This window comes from Lycorma delicatula, chromosome 1 (assembly GCF_047948215.1).
Source record: "Lycorma delicatula isolate Av1 chromosome 1, ASM4794821v1, whole genome shotgun sequence".
NCBI classification, from domain to species: domain Eukaryota; kingdom Metazoa; phylum Arthropoda; class Insecta; order Hemiptera; family Fulgoridae; genus Lycorma; species Lycorma delicatula.
Window position 1 is genome coordinate 308,565,382 of NC_134455.1, and position 16,613 is coordinate 308,581,994.

General features: G+C 32.1%; 1 protein-coding gene across 4 annotated transcripts in view; it reads left to right on the forward strand.

The window, feature by feature from the left end:
* Positions 1-16,613, forward strand: part of Asap (ArfGAP domain of ASAP) — a 142,244-nt gene that overhangs the window by 29,702 nt on the left and 95,929 nt on the right. For all 4 annotated transcript variants that reach the window (XM_075381233.1, XM_075381225.1, XM_075381248.1 and 1 more), the window contains exons 4-5: positions 8,371-8,625; positions 10,681-10,766. In XM_075381233.1, the coding sequence (XP_075237348.1) occupies positions 8,371-8,625; positions 10,681-10,766 (341 nt within the window). The remainder of the gene's footprint in view (positions 1-8,370; positions 8,626-10,680; positions 10,767-16,613) is intronic.

The following is a 16,613-nucleotide window of genomic DNA, read 5'->3' on the forward strand; positions in this document are numbered from 1 at the left end:
TGATGTGTTAAAATATCCAATCATTTTATCATCTTCACATTCTTCTTAAAACCATTTATAATCTCTTGGTATTGACATAACATTCTTGGCAAAAGCCTTCTCTAACATCGTTACCACTTTACTGTATTTATTCCATTTTTAATGCAAATACTTTGTTACAGTACTTGCAAACAAAATAAATCATCACTTGTTTTAAAATATGTCAAATTTGAACTACAAGTCTAATATGGCTGAAAATATTTGATATACATTATAGACAGTGCTGGCGTATTGTGGGAAATATATAAGCTTAGTCAAAAAGGCATATTTCACAGAATTAAGACATTCTCATTATTTTTTATCGCACCTTGTCATATGTAGTACATGTGTATGATTCTTTCTTTTATTGTAATAGCTTGATCATTTTCATTTTGGAGGTGTGAGAGTTGCATTCATTTATGTATGCAATTCAGTTTTTTTTTAATTTCCCTGTGATGTTGGCTATGTCACTCAAGCTATCTAACACCATAAACTTACACTGTAAATCACTGGCTGTTAGGTCCAGACTGTATGGTGGATGATCAAAACATCCTGTTTCCAAATGAGGTGAGCAATACAAAGGTGATGCATGCAGTACGAAGCCACGCATTAAAAGAATGATCTGTTCCTTCATCCCAGATAACCATAATTCATGGTCAGTGATGCTCAGTAATAGTTATTGCTTAATAGTTAATGTTTCTCTGAATTCCTGTTCTCATTTTAATTAAGACATTGAGCTCTGACTTTCATATTTTCTTTCACATTTTGGTAATCAATACTATTATATAAAGAGGAAGAGGGTTTTTGTTGAAACTACTTGTTCAATTGCAAACAAATTTTTACCCATATTTCTTGGCATAACAAGGTTTTTTTGATATATTTCATCCCCAAAAAAAATATATGTATACATATAGTGGTGGAGATTTTCTGGTTGAAGCACAAAGTTTAATGAATTGTGAGTCTTTATCACTGTGGGCTGGGTTTGAACTGAATGATTAGAATCAATCGAATGAATAATATTAAAAAAAAAAAAAAGTAGAATTAGAATTAAATAATATGAAATAAATTAAAAAAATTTCTGTCTTAACAATAATGAGCTGCCAGGGGACTGTGTGTAAGGCTAGAGTAGCGAGGTATGCGAGTACCTCATGAAAGGCTAGACCAATCATCACCATCAAACAGAGTGCCCCTGGGTTGCTATTTTGGGAGATGCAATAGGGTGCTCTTATAATATCTCTGCAAACAGTTGTCCGATTTTCAAAATTCAATTGGGGTATTTGTTAGTAGGAATGGAATAGAATGCAAAGTTGGCGGGAGTTTTATTTCTCCCTACTTATCGCAGAACCTGGACAGAGTCCCTTGCTGCTGGATGATGTTAGTAGGTTGAAGGCTAACTTTTGTATGCATCAGGTATACTCATGATCTAACAGATCACGGTTATGTGGTAATATGTATATACACACACACATTACTGAATAATATATATAAATTTTGCCTTTTTATTTGTTATCACATCATGCAAGAACCAGCCGACCCAATTGCTTTCAAATTTGCACGGTACATTTGTGTTATATCGTGGGAAAAGTTTTAAGCTATTAATTGAGGTCCTAGCTCCCTTGAAGGTTAAGATATTAAAAATATTCATTATTTCTTCGCCCCCAAAGAGGGTGAAGTTGTGAATTAAAGATATTCATTAAAGAAAAAATAGATTAATCCTTTTACTTCATTATTGTTATTGCCACCATGCAGGTGGAAAATAAGTTATGAATTTTCGTCGTCAAAGGTCTATGTATTTTAGCTACTGATATTCCATCTTTTGTAATTTAGTTTCCATAAAGCCTGATTAGTATAATTATTATTTATCAATATTATTCTCCCAACTATGCAGTGCAGTGCTCCAGAGGGTGTATCCCTCTGGGTAGATGAGTGAGTGACGACTGAAGCAAGCTCTGTGGTTGTACAGAGCACCATCTCCCTTGGCAGATTGGGAATGGTGAGCAAATTGAGCTCGAGTAGGGCCCTTGGCCCCAGGAGGTCCTTAGGAGTCCCTGAGTTGGCTCTGGGATTCGCCTTGAATAAATGAAATGGAACGCAAGAATGGCAGGAGTTTCAGTATTTTTTCTACAGATTGCAGAGCCTGGACAATGTCCCTTGCTGCTATAACTTTCTATTTTCAGTGAGGTTTCTTGGGTTATTTAATGGTGGTTATAAATTTTAAGTTTTATTTATGGACGGATTTGGTAATTTGCCTTCCTATTCGTATTGCCCAGCATGAAATTTATTTACTGGGTCTGTTCGTGGGAGACTAAGCTTTTGAGTCTAGTACTCCTGGCTTGATTTCCCTTCAGTCCATCCGATGAAGTCCTTTCGCTACTAGCACCTTATGGGCTAGCAGGAATACACCTACTGGGGCCCTAGTTATTTGGAGGGAGCAATGCAGCTCGTTCTCCAGAGGGAGTTGCATATGCTGACTGAATTAAATTGTGGTCTCTTCGTGGGACGGAGTGTGGTGGTGTTTGTTGTCTAGGTTTTTAAAGTTTTAACAAAATTTAATTGTGAAAATGGTCACTTTTCGCAGCTGGAATTTTTGCGTGGTTTCCATTTATAGGTTACACGATTTAGAGGCTCCTAAGCCTGGTTTGTCATTTTTTGAGTTTTGTACTGCATCTTCATGGTGGTTCGTCTAATACGGCATGAGGCCGTTTTCTTATACCCTGTGGAGTAGGATCCTCTCGGCAGATGTCCCAGAAATGGCTGTGTTCAGATACAGCCACTCTCCCGAACAGTCTGCATGCCTGCGCTATTCCCACCTCGGATACGGTGTGTAGTCCCGCATCGTGGCGAAGAGTGGCATTTCTAACAAACCACAGTGCTCCAAGTATTGTCTGCAATGCTATGTTTTGTACAGCATCTAATTTCTTTTGAAGCGTGGAGTTCAACAAAGCTCCCATGCCGGGTAAGCATATGTTAGAATCAGCAGGACGTATAGCCAACAATTGAGCAGTTTGGTCGCCAGCCCACTGGCGACCAAACTGCTCAATATGGGCTGGCACTATTCAGTACTGGGTATAGTGAGGCCCTGATGGCCTTTGCCGTTTGGGTCACATATTTAACATGTTCTCCTACGGTAAGCCGTTTATCCAGGACTACTCTCAGGTACTTGACTGTTTCCCAAAGGGGATTTTCTCTCCTGAGATTTCCAGCTGCCTGGCTGGAGCATGTGTTTTGTATGTGAACATCACTGCCACCGATTTTTCACCGTTGACCTTAATTCTCCACATATCGAGCCACGGCTCTACTAGGTCCAGTTGCCTTTGGAGTCTCTTGATCGCGTAATCTACATTTCTGGATTCATAATAATATGCCTTGTCGTCTGCATATAGAGCTGTTTTGACTCCTTTCGACAGCAGCATATCGTTGACGTAGGCTGTCTACCAGAACAGCGAAAGCACTGCTCCTTGGAGGACTCCAGTGGCTATGTCTTTGGTGGAGGAGATCGTACCCCCTACGCGTACAACAAATTGTTGATCTAATAAATAAGACTGTATAAATTTGACGTAGCAACAGGGAATCGTCGTGTGTGTGAGTTTATATCGCAAGCCGCTATGCCAGACTTTGTAAACAGACTTTGAAAAACAGTTACTGCTTTTCTATTTACGCCTCTGACAAGATTGTTGATTATTTTAACCAGTTGGAGAGTTATCGAGGGGCCCTCCCTGAAACCAAATTGCTCAGGCTCTATCTTTTTCCAAATGTCACCTAGTCTCTCCAGGAAAATCCTTTCAAATAGCTTTGACAACACTGGTAATAAGGAGATCAGCCTGTAATTCTGGGGAAAGAGCAGATTTTTCCCAGGTTTGGGTAGGCATACCACCTTTGCAGTTTTCCAGCAATGCCTTGAGTGACCTGAGCTCTGAGGGTTTAGGTTTTAACTAGACAGGCCGGTTAGTCATAAAATATTTGGAATGCACATTTTAAACAGTTTGAATTCCATATTTTATTGAGTCCTAGCTGATCAAAATTGTTTTATAAAAATGTTTAAATTCACTAAATTTTTTTGTAAAAATGCTTATATGTGGGATTCTTTTCTATTGAGAAGAAAGGATAATTTTATGATATTTTTCCCAATCAAAGAATTATTCCTTAGGTATTACCAGCAAGCAAATAATGTAGTTTCCAGATTTCTTTCGGAAATATTTCGTTTCAAATTTTGGTCTTTTTCAAAATTTGTGATTTTTGAGGTCTCATATCCCAAAAGGGGATAAGATATAAATACAATTTATATCTAGTTACACAAAACCCATCATAATCACGTTTATTTGGTAGGGGTATACCTTAAATGTATGAATACTTGCAAGTTGTATTTTGTTTTGAGTAACAAATATATTTTGTAATATTTAATAAATATATATTTATAATACTGTGGTGTTTTGTTTATTTTGAAGAATATAAAGATGACATTTATATTATCTTTCTCAGATTAATACAGATTTTACTTTCTTATATGTAGATTTTGAAAAAGTCTGAAATGGTCATCCAACCAGTTAATTCAAAATTTGCTGATTTTCTTTGGAAACCCTATTATTTCATGAAAATCAAATTAATATTAACTGTTGTTTATTTATTGGATGATATTTAAGTTTAGTTTATATTGTGTTTTTCTATCCTCATTCACTGATCTTATATAAATTTTTATGAGGAATTTGATGAGTTTAACCTTGAGTTTGATTATAATTCTTAAATTTAGATTAATGTTTCTGCAGTATTTTTTATTTATGTGAATTGACAGTTTTCATTTTGAAAAGTATGTGCTTGTTTTAATTTCAACATTCACTTTTAATATACAATACACCTGGAAAGTAAAGGTAAAAAAGCTGTAAATTTTTACTGGAATATTTGTTTACAGATCTTTATCCGATGATTACTGATACATATTTTTATTAATTTTTGTTTATTATTACTATCATTATCCAGCCATATTTTACTAGAAACCATATTTTACTAGATTTCTCAAATCAGAGAAATCTACCTACCACCTACCCTTTAAACTATCATGGTCTCTTTTCTAACCTTGTCAGCTTTTTTCTGGATAGATATTTATTCAGATGAGGAAAGAAGAAAAGACCATAGGCCGCTGTGAGGTATGGGAAAATGATCTTAAACATCTCACTTCCAACTGTCGAATAACACGACATGACTGCAGTATGGGGTCAAGCACTATTGTGGAGCAGGCAGATATTATGTGTCAGCATTCCCATCTTTTTGTACAGCCTGTCAAAGACATCTTGGTGTTTTTAAATACACATAAGCTATAATTGTTTTAATCTTGAGGCATAAAGTGACCAGATTTTTCCTACCGAATTTTTTAACCCATTTTTCCTATCTGAATTGTAACTTAGAGATTTCAGGAATCAGTTCATTCAGTTATCATATAAAATGCTTATCTGTACAAATATTGTTATAAATTTTATGAAAAGGTCATCAAAGATCAAAGTACACCTTTTGTTTGTTTGTTTTGAACACCAGCTTTTCCTTCCTATGGCACTACTCTAATTAACAGCACTACTTTGAGAGATTTTGTTGACTATAATTTCTCCATAAACATTTGTGAGTTTGTCTCATTAATTTTTGTTGGGACTTAACCTTTTGTATATAGAAAATATATTATAGAACAAACTTCACTTAGATTTTTGAACTTTGACTAGATTTTGAATTAATGTGGACATTTCAAAAATGTTACACATGACACACATTAGAGCAAACTCTGTACTCATACAAAATAAATCCTCATCAACCATCTAAACAACAATATTACCTACACTACCAACATAATTATCGCACCCCCTAAGTCCAGTCTAAACTTACTTACAAAGTTTCATGTGTATGAGTGTTTAATAAATTTTTTTAAAAAGGTTTAGTAACAGTTTGGCTTGGTTTGTTGTAAAGTTTTAATTTTAAATCTTCATCATTGACAACTGTCTTAAAAAAGAATGTATTTTTTTAATATAGCAAAATAAATCCAAATTGAACTTATGATGTTTAGCACCCATTACTTCTTGCATGTGCTGATAAGAAAAATTTCATTTTTTTCCAATTTTGAATTTCATTTATATTAAGTAATTGCTTACTTCCAGTTTTAAATTTTAGATTTCATTTTATTAATTTTGTAAGGTAAGAATCAACATGATTCACCCTTTAGTCTGGGTCAGTATTTAAATTCAAACAATTACATAAAGAAAAGCATATTTGTAATGTAGACATTCAAAACTGGTTAAAAGTAACTTAATTACACAGTTAAAAAGGTGATTGTTAAAAACCATTTATCCAGGCGGAATATTTTTTTGTTATGTTACTTAATTTAACAAGGTTTAAATTATTGAAATATAATGTTATTTAATTGTAAAAATCCTTTTACTTTTTTACATGGGTTTTACATGACAGGTTTTACATGAAACATTTATATGTTTGTAACCATCCAAGATTCCTCATTGAAACTAAATTGTCGTTTTAAATTTTATTATTGACTCATATGCAGTTTTTGTCTAATAAAGATCTCTCTTAGATGTAGGTACATCAGACTTGAGTACTTACATTGCTGGAAATTTATATATAATGAAATTGTTAATTTATTGCATATAGTAAGTTACTATCCTTTATACATATATACTTGACTTATTAGAATGGTATTGGCATTTGGATGAGTAGTCTTGTAACTATTTAACGTTTTGAAGACTGATAACAGCATTTATAATTTATTTATTATTATTGCCTTGTCTTTTTATTACATTTGATTATTATCCTTGACATTTTGTTCATTGTATATTTATATTAATCTTTTATTTGATTTAGTTCTAAGCATTTATTTTTCTCCAGAAAAATATTGTTCGACTAAGAAAATATAGCTGCTTACAACTATAGACTTCTTATAATATTCTATTCAGTTAGTGTAAATTACTATAATTAATTATCATGCTTTAAAATATACACTACTGCATGTTAGCACTCTTCTTACCTCATTCATTCTCTTCCATTCAATAACATTCTAATTTCTAATAATATGAGGTCTTTTAAAATATATAATAAAACTTTTGCTGTATACATCCCAATGGTGTTTGCACTTCAGGAAGCAGTCATAAAAAGCTTTGCTTGGAAAATTGTAATCATATAAAATCTTTGGCCTTTTAATGTTGATTTGGGTTTAAGAATAAAAAAAAGGTTACTGCAGCTAGGTCTGGAGATTATGAGGGCTGGGTATTTATAATCATTTCATTTTTTGAAAAACTAATTAACAGCATCAAATGCAAAGGAGTGCATTAGTCATGGTGAAGCAGCTATGACTTGGAGGATCAAAACTCAAGCATCTTCTGGCAGATTTTTTTTTAACTTAATGATATTAATGCTGGTACAGTTAAGGCAAAAATTCATAGTGATTGATATCTTTATTGTCAAGAAAAAGTCTCGTTAACATTTTATCACAATTGACGTGCTTTTTCTTGTTCTTTGTGAACTTTTTCCTGCGCATTATGATACTGAACTTTAGCAGAAAAATATGTTTCATCATTTTTATTATATTATTTTTAAATGTTTCCATCATTGTTAGTACAATTTAATTTAACATCTCCAGCTTGATGGTCTGCAGCATGACCAATTGACTACATTGTAGCATGACGATATTCTAATCTTGTGATATTAACCCGGCTATTGAATGCATCCCCAATTCTTTTGTTAGAATATTATGATATGAGCCAAATGAAATGCTGCTTTGATCTGCTTTGTTTCCTCACAGTTAATGCCAATTAAAATACACAAAATTTTTTTATTTTTGTTGTGACATGAGGAATCTGCTAATGGGCATAGATCATTGTTAACTTATTCACTTCCAATTTTAAATGCGGTAAATAATGCATTATTTGGTTTAAACAATAATTATCATAAGCTTGCATTAACAATTTTTTATTTTTGTAAATGTTTTTCCAAGTTACAAACAATGTTTCATACTAACATCTTACTCATGTAATCACTCGTTAAAAAAAAAAAAAAACACAAACAATGTTTCACCTAGACTTCACAGCATATAACTGCACATTACAGGATATGACATGTTAGGTTTTGCATTATACAGTGGTACCAATTACATGTCAATAAAATTCTCACATCCCACAAATCCAAAAGTTTGATTATTTTTGGATCAGATCTTATAAAATAAATTTTATAAAAATTTATAAATAATTTATAAATTATGTTTTTGGTTTTTCTTTGTATTTGTACAATTATTTAACTTAAGCTTGTAGGTGCTTGGATGATAATAATCGGTCAATCAATGACATCTTATAAGAACTTCTTTTTTTACAGATGCAAAATATCAACAACATTGTTATGTTTCCATTGGATAGTTTATTGAAAGGAGACCTTAGGGGGGTCCGAGGGGATCTTAAGAGGCCTTTTGATAGAGCATGGAAAGATTATGAGACTAAATATGCTAAAATTGAAAAAGAAAAAAAACAACAAGCAAAAGAAGCTGGGCTTATTCGATCTGAGGTTACTTCAGCAGAGATTGCTGATGACATGGAAAAAGAAAGGCGACTTTTTCAGTTACAGATGTGTGAAGTATGGAGCTTTCTTCTTATTTTATGTATCCTAGATTACCCATATGCTAATATGATTTTCTACTTCATAATAATAATAATAATAATTTACTGAATTTATTTTTTAACAGAATTTGTAAGTTGTATGTAGCTTATGGCTTTTGAAAATATTTTATCTCTTGTATTTATAGATGAAAACCATTAATTAAAAATCATCGTCCAACCAATCAAAATATCATATAAAATTATTTATGATTTTTAGTGATGATAATCATAATCATAATAATAATAATAATAATAATAATAATAATATTGTAATGTAAAAGCCAGTTTAGTTCACTATTATCTAACATAATTAAAATAGTATTTATCAAAATATTACATCATATTGAAAAAATTGTTCCATTTATACAATGTGTATTATTTAAAATGCAATGATTTTATTTGAAAATCTGGTCAAACAAGATAAAATAAATTAATTAAGATAAAGTGCAAATAAATTAATACAAAATTTAGAACTGTATTTGAAAAGAAACAGAACTAATTATGATTGTTGTATTAGACTGTTTTAGAATTCATTGCAGCTTGTTTTTTTCCCACGGACAGCTGTCTGGCCCATGAATTCCCACAGGGAAAACTTTCTTGATTTGAAAATATAACACCAAAAAAAAAAAAAAAAAAAAACTGATCAAATGTACAATTAACTTGAAGTGAATCAAGGCAACTATCTTTAAGTTTAATAGAACGTTGATAATTGAAAAAACATTGTAGGATTGTTATGAGATGACATTGAATTTAAAGGCAGGGAATCATTACACGTTGTTTATATGAGACTGAGCATGCAATTTGCAAAACAGTATATACTATTAACATGGCAGTAAATGTGTTAATATCTAATCAATAGATTTAATTATTTTTAAATAATATTTTAATAGATGCTTAAAATTCCTTTAAATGCATTTGTTTTCTTTTACTATGATATTTTACTAATAATAATTTTTTTACAGTTTACTTGTAGCAGACTTATTTCTCATGGTTGCAAAGTTCATTTGTGTGTATTGATGTATGTGTAGATTCAGGAATTTAATTTTTATAATGCACTCACAAAATATAAAATTAAACTCCTTAAACTTTACTCTGATGCATTTTTTTTTTTATAAACAAGAAAACACTTTTCCAAGTTTAGTATTATTTGTAATTTTATAGAGAAAGATTTAAACATAGTTAAACAAGAGCATTGTTCTAAATCAATAGCATTATATGTATAGTTTTTTATATGGTGTTCTAAATCAAGAGCATTATATGTATAGTTTTTTGTATGGTGTTATCTTGAGTAATTAACAAAATCATATTTTTTTAAAAGCTAGTCTGCTGTATACTTTGTTATTAGAATTTAATAGAATATTTTTGTAGATGGAATTTTTGTAGAATCTTTTTTTAAGTTGTAAAGTAATGTATTTAATTTGCAACTTACTGGTCCACCTGCCCATGAATAATTAAGAGGAATTGGTTCAGCATATATGAAATTTTAGAATCTTGTATTGTATTATGTGTTTTGATTTTCAAAAATAAACAAAATATATATGGAGCAAGAAGGTTGCTGATTACATTTTATAATGAAACATTAAACATAATGATAATTACTTATAAAGATTTTTTTTTTAATAAGTGCTGATTTTCTAAAAATGCATGTTTGTTTTATTAAGTTGTACTAGTAAAATTGTGTAATTTGATAATGTGTTTTTTTTTTTGTACTGAATGGTTTTGTATAATTGATTAATAACTTAATTTTCATTGAGTAGTAGATATACAATGTTGTGATTTTCCTTCTGTCTAATCTTCCTTGCTCAGAAGGACTGATAGCCAGTATATGTCACAGATTCATTAATTTGGTGACAAGTTTTTATTGAGCAAATGAATTGTCATTTGTTGGTAGTATGTATTTTTGAGAGGAAAGAAACACTGCTCGAGAATTCTTGGTCTATCACTTCTTGGGCTTTGTTTAAGTTTAAGTTCTTGTTTTGTTTATGTTTAAGTTTTATTATTTTCAATAATGTTTTGGTTTTATTTGTTCCAGTATTTGATAAAAGTAAATGAAATAAAAACTAAGAAAGGAATTGAATTACTTCAGCATCTAGTAGAATATTATCATGCACAAACAAAGTAAGTTTTTCTTGTATTGTATTCTTATGTTGTTGATTTAATATTTAAATTTGTAATGGACTTCAAACATATCATAACTTAAGTGTTAAACCCAGGGGATGAATATTTTGTTTAAACTGTTGTAGAAGAGATTCCTTTTTTGTGGACATATTAAAACTGTCCACATGAGCAGAAGATTTCTCTGTATACCAGTACAGTGAAAAGGGAATCCTGTCTTAGTTATCTTTCTATTTTGCCATCGATCATTGTCTGTGATTTAGGGCTAGAAACTTTATAAGGATATTGAATACTGATGTACCTAAATTCTTGGTACCAGAGACTTGACAGGACTATGTTAAATTTATTCATCTATGACACTGTAATGGGTAAAGCTAGTTAAACTTCCTCATTACTTTCCAAACTATAATATTGCCGTGGTAGAAATAGAAAGTAATATAGATATGTGTAGTTCTTGTCCTAGCAGTTCTTGAATGCTAAGGAGTTATTAAGGTTAAACAGCTTGGGTATAATGTTTGGAAGTAATACAGAGGACAAGTATGAAAATTTGCAATTTTCTCACTCATTCAGGAAATGTTTAGATTAAATTTTAGACATTTTATTGACATAAGCCACCCAATGTGTGCTCAGTTTCTTGCAGTAAGCAGTTTGATGTATTACTTTTTAGGAAAGGTGAAAATAGAGCCTTCATAGGTGTGGAGTGGCACATATTGCATCTACGAATATCAGCCATTCTATTATTATTCTAATCCCTTGTCAGATTAAGCAGTTGCTCCTTTGTATCTTCAATCTTCATCATAAAAGTCGATTTCTTCATCACTGTTAAGGCTATAGAGAATGTAAACAATTTTTTGAGTGCACGTTAACAAAGATCTTAAGACAAAGTTAAAAGACATTACTAGATATTAATAAAAAAATTGGCTAAGGTAAAATTTGACAAGTATACAGAAGATTACTAATTGTATGAAAGAAGAGTGACTGACAATCAATTTTTGCAATTATTGTTAGAATAATTTTTTAACCTGTTTAGGGAGTACAAAATGTAATTCTTGAAGGGTATTGTGTTTTCTGTTGATCTGGAGAACTATCCTCGCAGGAGCTTAGCTGCTGTGGTGCTTTTTAGGCTTGACATGTTGAATGTTAGAAGTTAAAGTATTAGTCCACAGAAGCATCTATTTGCTAGTTGGGGGAAAGCTTCAAGTAGCATCATTTTTCTTTGTAAAGAATGGCTAACATTATTAGGGAAGTTCCCATATTAAGGATGGTCAATATGTAAATGAAAGGCCACAGAATATCATGATTTGTTGGTAGCAACATGACAGTCTTCCATTAAATCTCCTGGAAGTAAAATCACTTCCATTTAGATATTTGGGACAAGTTACATGAGAAATTGTGGCAGTCAGCCGTTAGAAACGAGTCAGCAAGAGACTGAAAGAACGTGCAAATCATATGAAAGGATACATCTGAAAGTGGATGTATTAGAAAATTTAAAAATGAAAGTAGACTGAAATTAATATAATTAATTTTGGGTTAATTGAGGTGAGGTACTGTTATGATACTCCAGTTTTTTTTTTTGTCATTTGACTGGTTTGATGCAGCTCTCCAAGATTCCCTATCTAGTGCTAGTCGTTTCATTTCGGTGTACCCCTACATCGTACATCCCTAACAATTTATTTTACCTATTCCAAATGTTACGTGCCTGTACAATTTTTCCCTTCTACCTGCCCCTCATATTAAAGCAACTATTCCAGGATGCCTTAATATGTGGCCTGTAAGTCTGTCTCTTTAACTACATTTTTCCAAATGCTTCTTTCTTCATCACTTTGCCGCAACACCTCTTCATTTGTCACTTTATCTATCCATTTGATTTTTAACATTCTCCTGTAGCATCACATTTCAAAAGCTTCTAATCTTTTCTTCTCAGGTACTCTGATTGTCCAAGTTTCACTTCCATATAAAGCTACGTTCCAATATACTTTCAAAAATGTTTTCATAACATTTAAATTAATTTTTAATGTAAATAAATTATACTTCGGACAGAAGGCTCATTTTGCTGTGCTATTCGGCATTTTATATCACTCCTGCTTCATCCATCTTTTGTAATTCTACTTCCGAACTAACAAAATTCTTCTACCTCCGTAATCTTTTCTCTTCCTATTTTTACATTCAGTGGTCCATCTTCATTATTTCTACTACATTTCATTACTTTCATTTTATTCTTGTTTATTTTCATGTGGTAGTTCTTGCGTAGAACTTAATTCATGCCGTTCATTGTTTCTTCTAAATCTTTTTTACTTTCAGCTAGAATTACTATATCATCAGCAAATCATAGCATCTTTATCTTTTCACATTTTACTGTTACTCCAGATCTAAATTGTTCTTTAACATCATTAACTGCTAGTTCTATGTAAAGATTAAAAGGTAACGGGGATAGGGAACATCCTTGTTAGACACCCTTTTTTATTATGGCTTCTTTCTTATGTTCTTCAATTATTACTGTTGCTGTTTGGTTCTTGTAAATCTTAGCAATTGTTTCTTCTGTCTCTGTATTTGAACCCTGACTTTTTTAAAAAGTTGAACATTTTATTCCAGTCTACATTATCGAATGCCTTTTCTAGGTCTATAAATGCCAAGTATGTTGGTTTATTTTCCTTTACTCTTCTACTCAGAGTTTTAAAATTGCTTCCCTTGTCTCTGTAATACTCCAGTTAGGCAATAAAAAAGGAAAGATTTGCTTTGCTTCAGAATCATTCTAATCAAAGAAATACAAAATACATTTAAAGAATGATCTTAAATAATGGAATGATAACAGCTGTCACTGTAACGATCTATATAAAGATTTGCTCTTATTATAAATGTACGAATCAAACAGTCAAAATGCGACTGAAGTATTGTATGAACTGATGTAAAAGATTGTGGAAGTAGGTGGGAAAGATTGTTGTAAAATAATGGTAGGGATTAGAATGCTGTGGTAGAGTAACATTGGAAAAAATCAGGTAGTGGAAAAGTGCATGTAATTAGGCATCATGACTTAATTAAAGGAGAAACTCTTTATACTTTCTTATAAGAAAAAATAAAATTTATAGCATCCTAACATCATTTTATGAGAATTGTCTCTCAGCATAATGGAATTAAATAACAAACCTTTAGAAAAAATGAGTACTCAGTATTAAAAAAAAGAAGTTAAACATATTATTACACTTATTAGCTGTTGACTGATGTACGAGGGTTATTTTTTTTCAAGGTCTGATCGATTGCGAAATAAAAACTGCGCAAAAATCGGATGAACCTTTGCACATATGTGTTGTGCAGTGTCTCTAGTATGGCCTTCAATCACACCGCGTCACTTCATTTAGTTCTGAACACGCAGCTTGTTGTAAACATGTCTACAACAATAGCATCTCCCGCCAAGTGTAAAGTGCGTGCTGTAATTCGATTTCTTCAGGCTGAGGGGTGTAATGCAGCTGAAATTCATAGACGAATAAGTAATATGTACGGTGAAACTTCAATGACTGACAGCAAAGTGCGACAATGGTGCAGGACGTACAGTTGTTCATGATGCAGGTGGTCAGGGAAGGAAGCGAGTGTCAACCTATGATCTCGTTGAGCGAGTGGATGAGGCAATTCGAGAAAATCGTTGGTTCACAATTTCTGTATTGAGTGATTTGTTTCCTGAAATTTCAAGGCAGCTCTACACCATTGTGAGTGAGAGACTTCAGTACCGCAAACTGTGTGCGAGATGGGTTCCCAAGATGCTGTCCGACCATCACAAAACAATGAGAATGAACGCCTCCCTAAAGTTTCTCCAGCGCTACCACAATGAAGGAGAAGATTTTTTGAACAAAATTGTTACAGGGGACGAGACATGGGTCCATTTCGAAACTGAAGAAACAAAAGAACAATCCAAACATGGATGCATTCTCATTCTCCCAGTAAACCAAAGAAGTTCAAGCGAACCCTCTCCAACAGAAAGTGTATGGTTACTGTGTTCTGGGACTGGAATGGAGTTCTCTTGGTGGAATTCATGGAACGTGGCACGACCATCACTGCAGCCTCATACTGCGTGACTCTTCAACGTCTATGAAAGGCAATTCAGAATAAGCGGAGAGGAATGTTGTCATCAGGCATTGTCTTTCTCCATGACAATGCTCGGCCGCATACTGCAGCTGTAACAAAGAAGCTCCTGCAGCATTTTCGTTGGGAAGTGTTTGATCACCCACCATACAGCCCGGACTTGGCTCAATCTGATTTTCACCTCTGCTCACATGAAATGCTGGCTAGGAGGACAACATTTTGGCACAGACATCGAGCTGCAGACCAGCATAGAAACATGTCTGAAAACACAGGCGGCTCCATTCTATGACGAGGGTATTAGAAAGTTGGTACCATGCTTTGGTATTAGACATTTGTCCATGCATGGACAAATGTCTAAATCGGAGTGGCGACTATGTAGAGAAATAGCGTAACTATGTAAGTACTTGTTACAAATAAAATATTTTTTATTTTCACTGTGGTTTTAATTTCGTGACCAATCGGACCTTGAATAAAAAATCACCCTTGTAGTCGGTGGGTTGTTGGGATATTTTATGATTATATTCTTTGGGTAATTTTTTTCTGTTTTGGTACTAATTAAATGTTATACATAACTGTTTTAATTATGTTAAATGTTTTAATGATGCATCTATATGGCATTTTGATTAAATATATAATGTGTAGTAAAAAAAATTTAAAAAAGAAAATTTACACGTTTTAAATATTTTTTGTTGGGAAGGTTCTGTGATAACTTTATAAAGGTGGTATAAATGGCCATTATAATTAATTTTTTTTTCCGAAATCAGGTTTTTGGATTGAGGGACTGTATTATTTTAAGAATTCAGTTTTTGTTTACCAGATTGGGCTTTAAAAATTAGAAATGTATTTATATAGCAGATTCTTGTAATTATATGTTTGCAAAGTTAACCTTTTTACAGACTTTTCAAAGTAAAGAATAGTATTACTCTCATTTGCATGGTGGAAGTGGGGGTGAAAGTAGATTTTCTTTAAGTTTTGAGGTGTGAAGAGTGTGAAAATACCATTAACGTAAATTGGGGTTTCCTTATATATATATTTATGTAGGCCTGATGTATAAAATGTTGTGGCACGAAAATTCAAAAACTACTTAATCAATTTCCGTGAAATTTATATATGCTGTAGTAATGTATTTGAGGTTGTCCAAGTGAAAATTTGATGAAGATTGGTTGAATTATTCTCAAGTCACACTTGATTTAATGTTGAAAAAATTTGAGCAGGTGAAGTTAGAAGCGTGGTTTGTTAAGATTCTGCAAGTTTGAACGTTGACAGTCCTTTTAATAAATATTTTAAGTATTTACCAATAGGCTGTAGCGTAAGATTGTTAATTTATTAAAACAAAATTTTAAAATTGTTGTTATTAAAATAATAATTACAATATCTTTTCTGCTAAGATCACTTTAGTTTCTATGTTGAGTACTGTTTACCTTTCTTAGCTTCATTCTTTTATCACATGTTGATGTGTATAGGAACCATTCCATTGTCGAAACTTATTGTATTGTTACTTTTAAATTTCTGTTAATCTTTATATAGTGTTAGTCAACGCCCCTCTCTACATTTGATGTCATGCCTTACGTGGCCTTCTTCTTGTTTATTTGTTATTAATGGAATGTTAAAAGAAGAAGACTGTATATTTTATAAAATCTACAAATCTTTAAATTAAAATATAACAATAAAACATGATAAATGAACAGATCAATAATCAAGTGATGTCCTTTTCAAGAACCTCAAATTATTGGAAACAGGAAATACATTAAAAAAAATGAAAAGATAAGTATAACC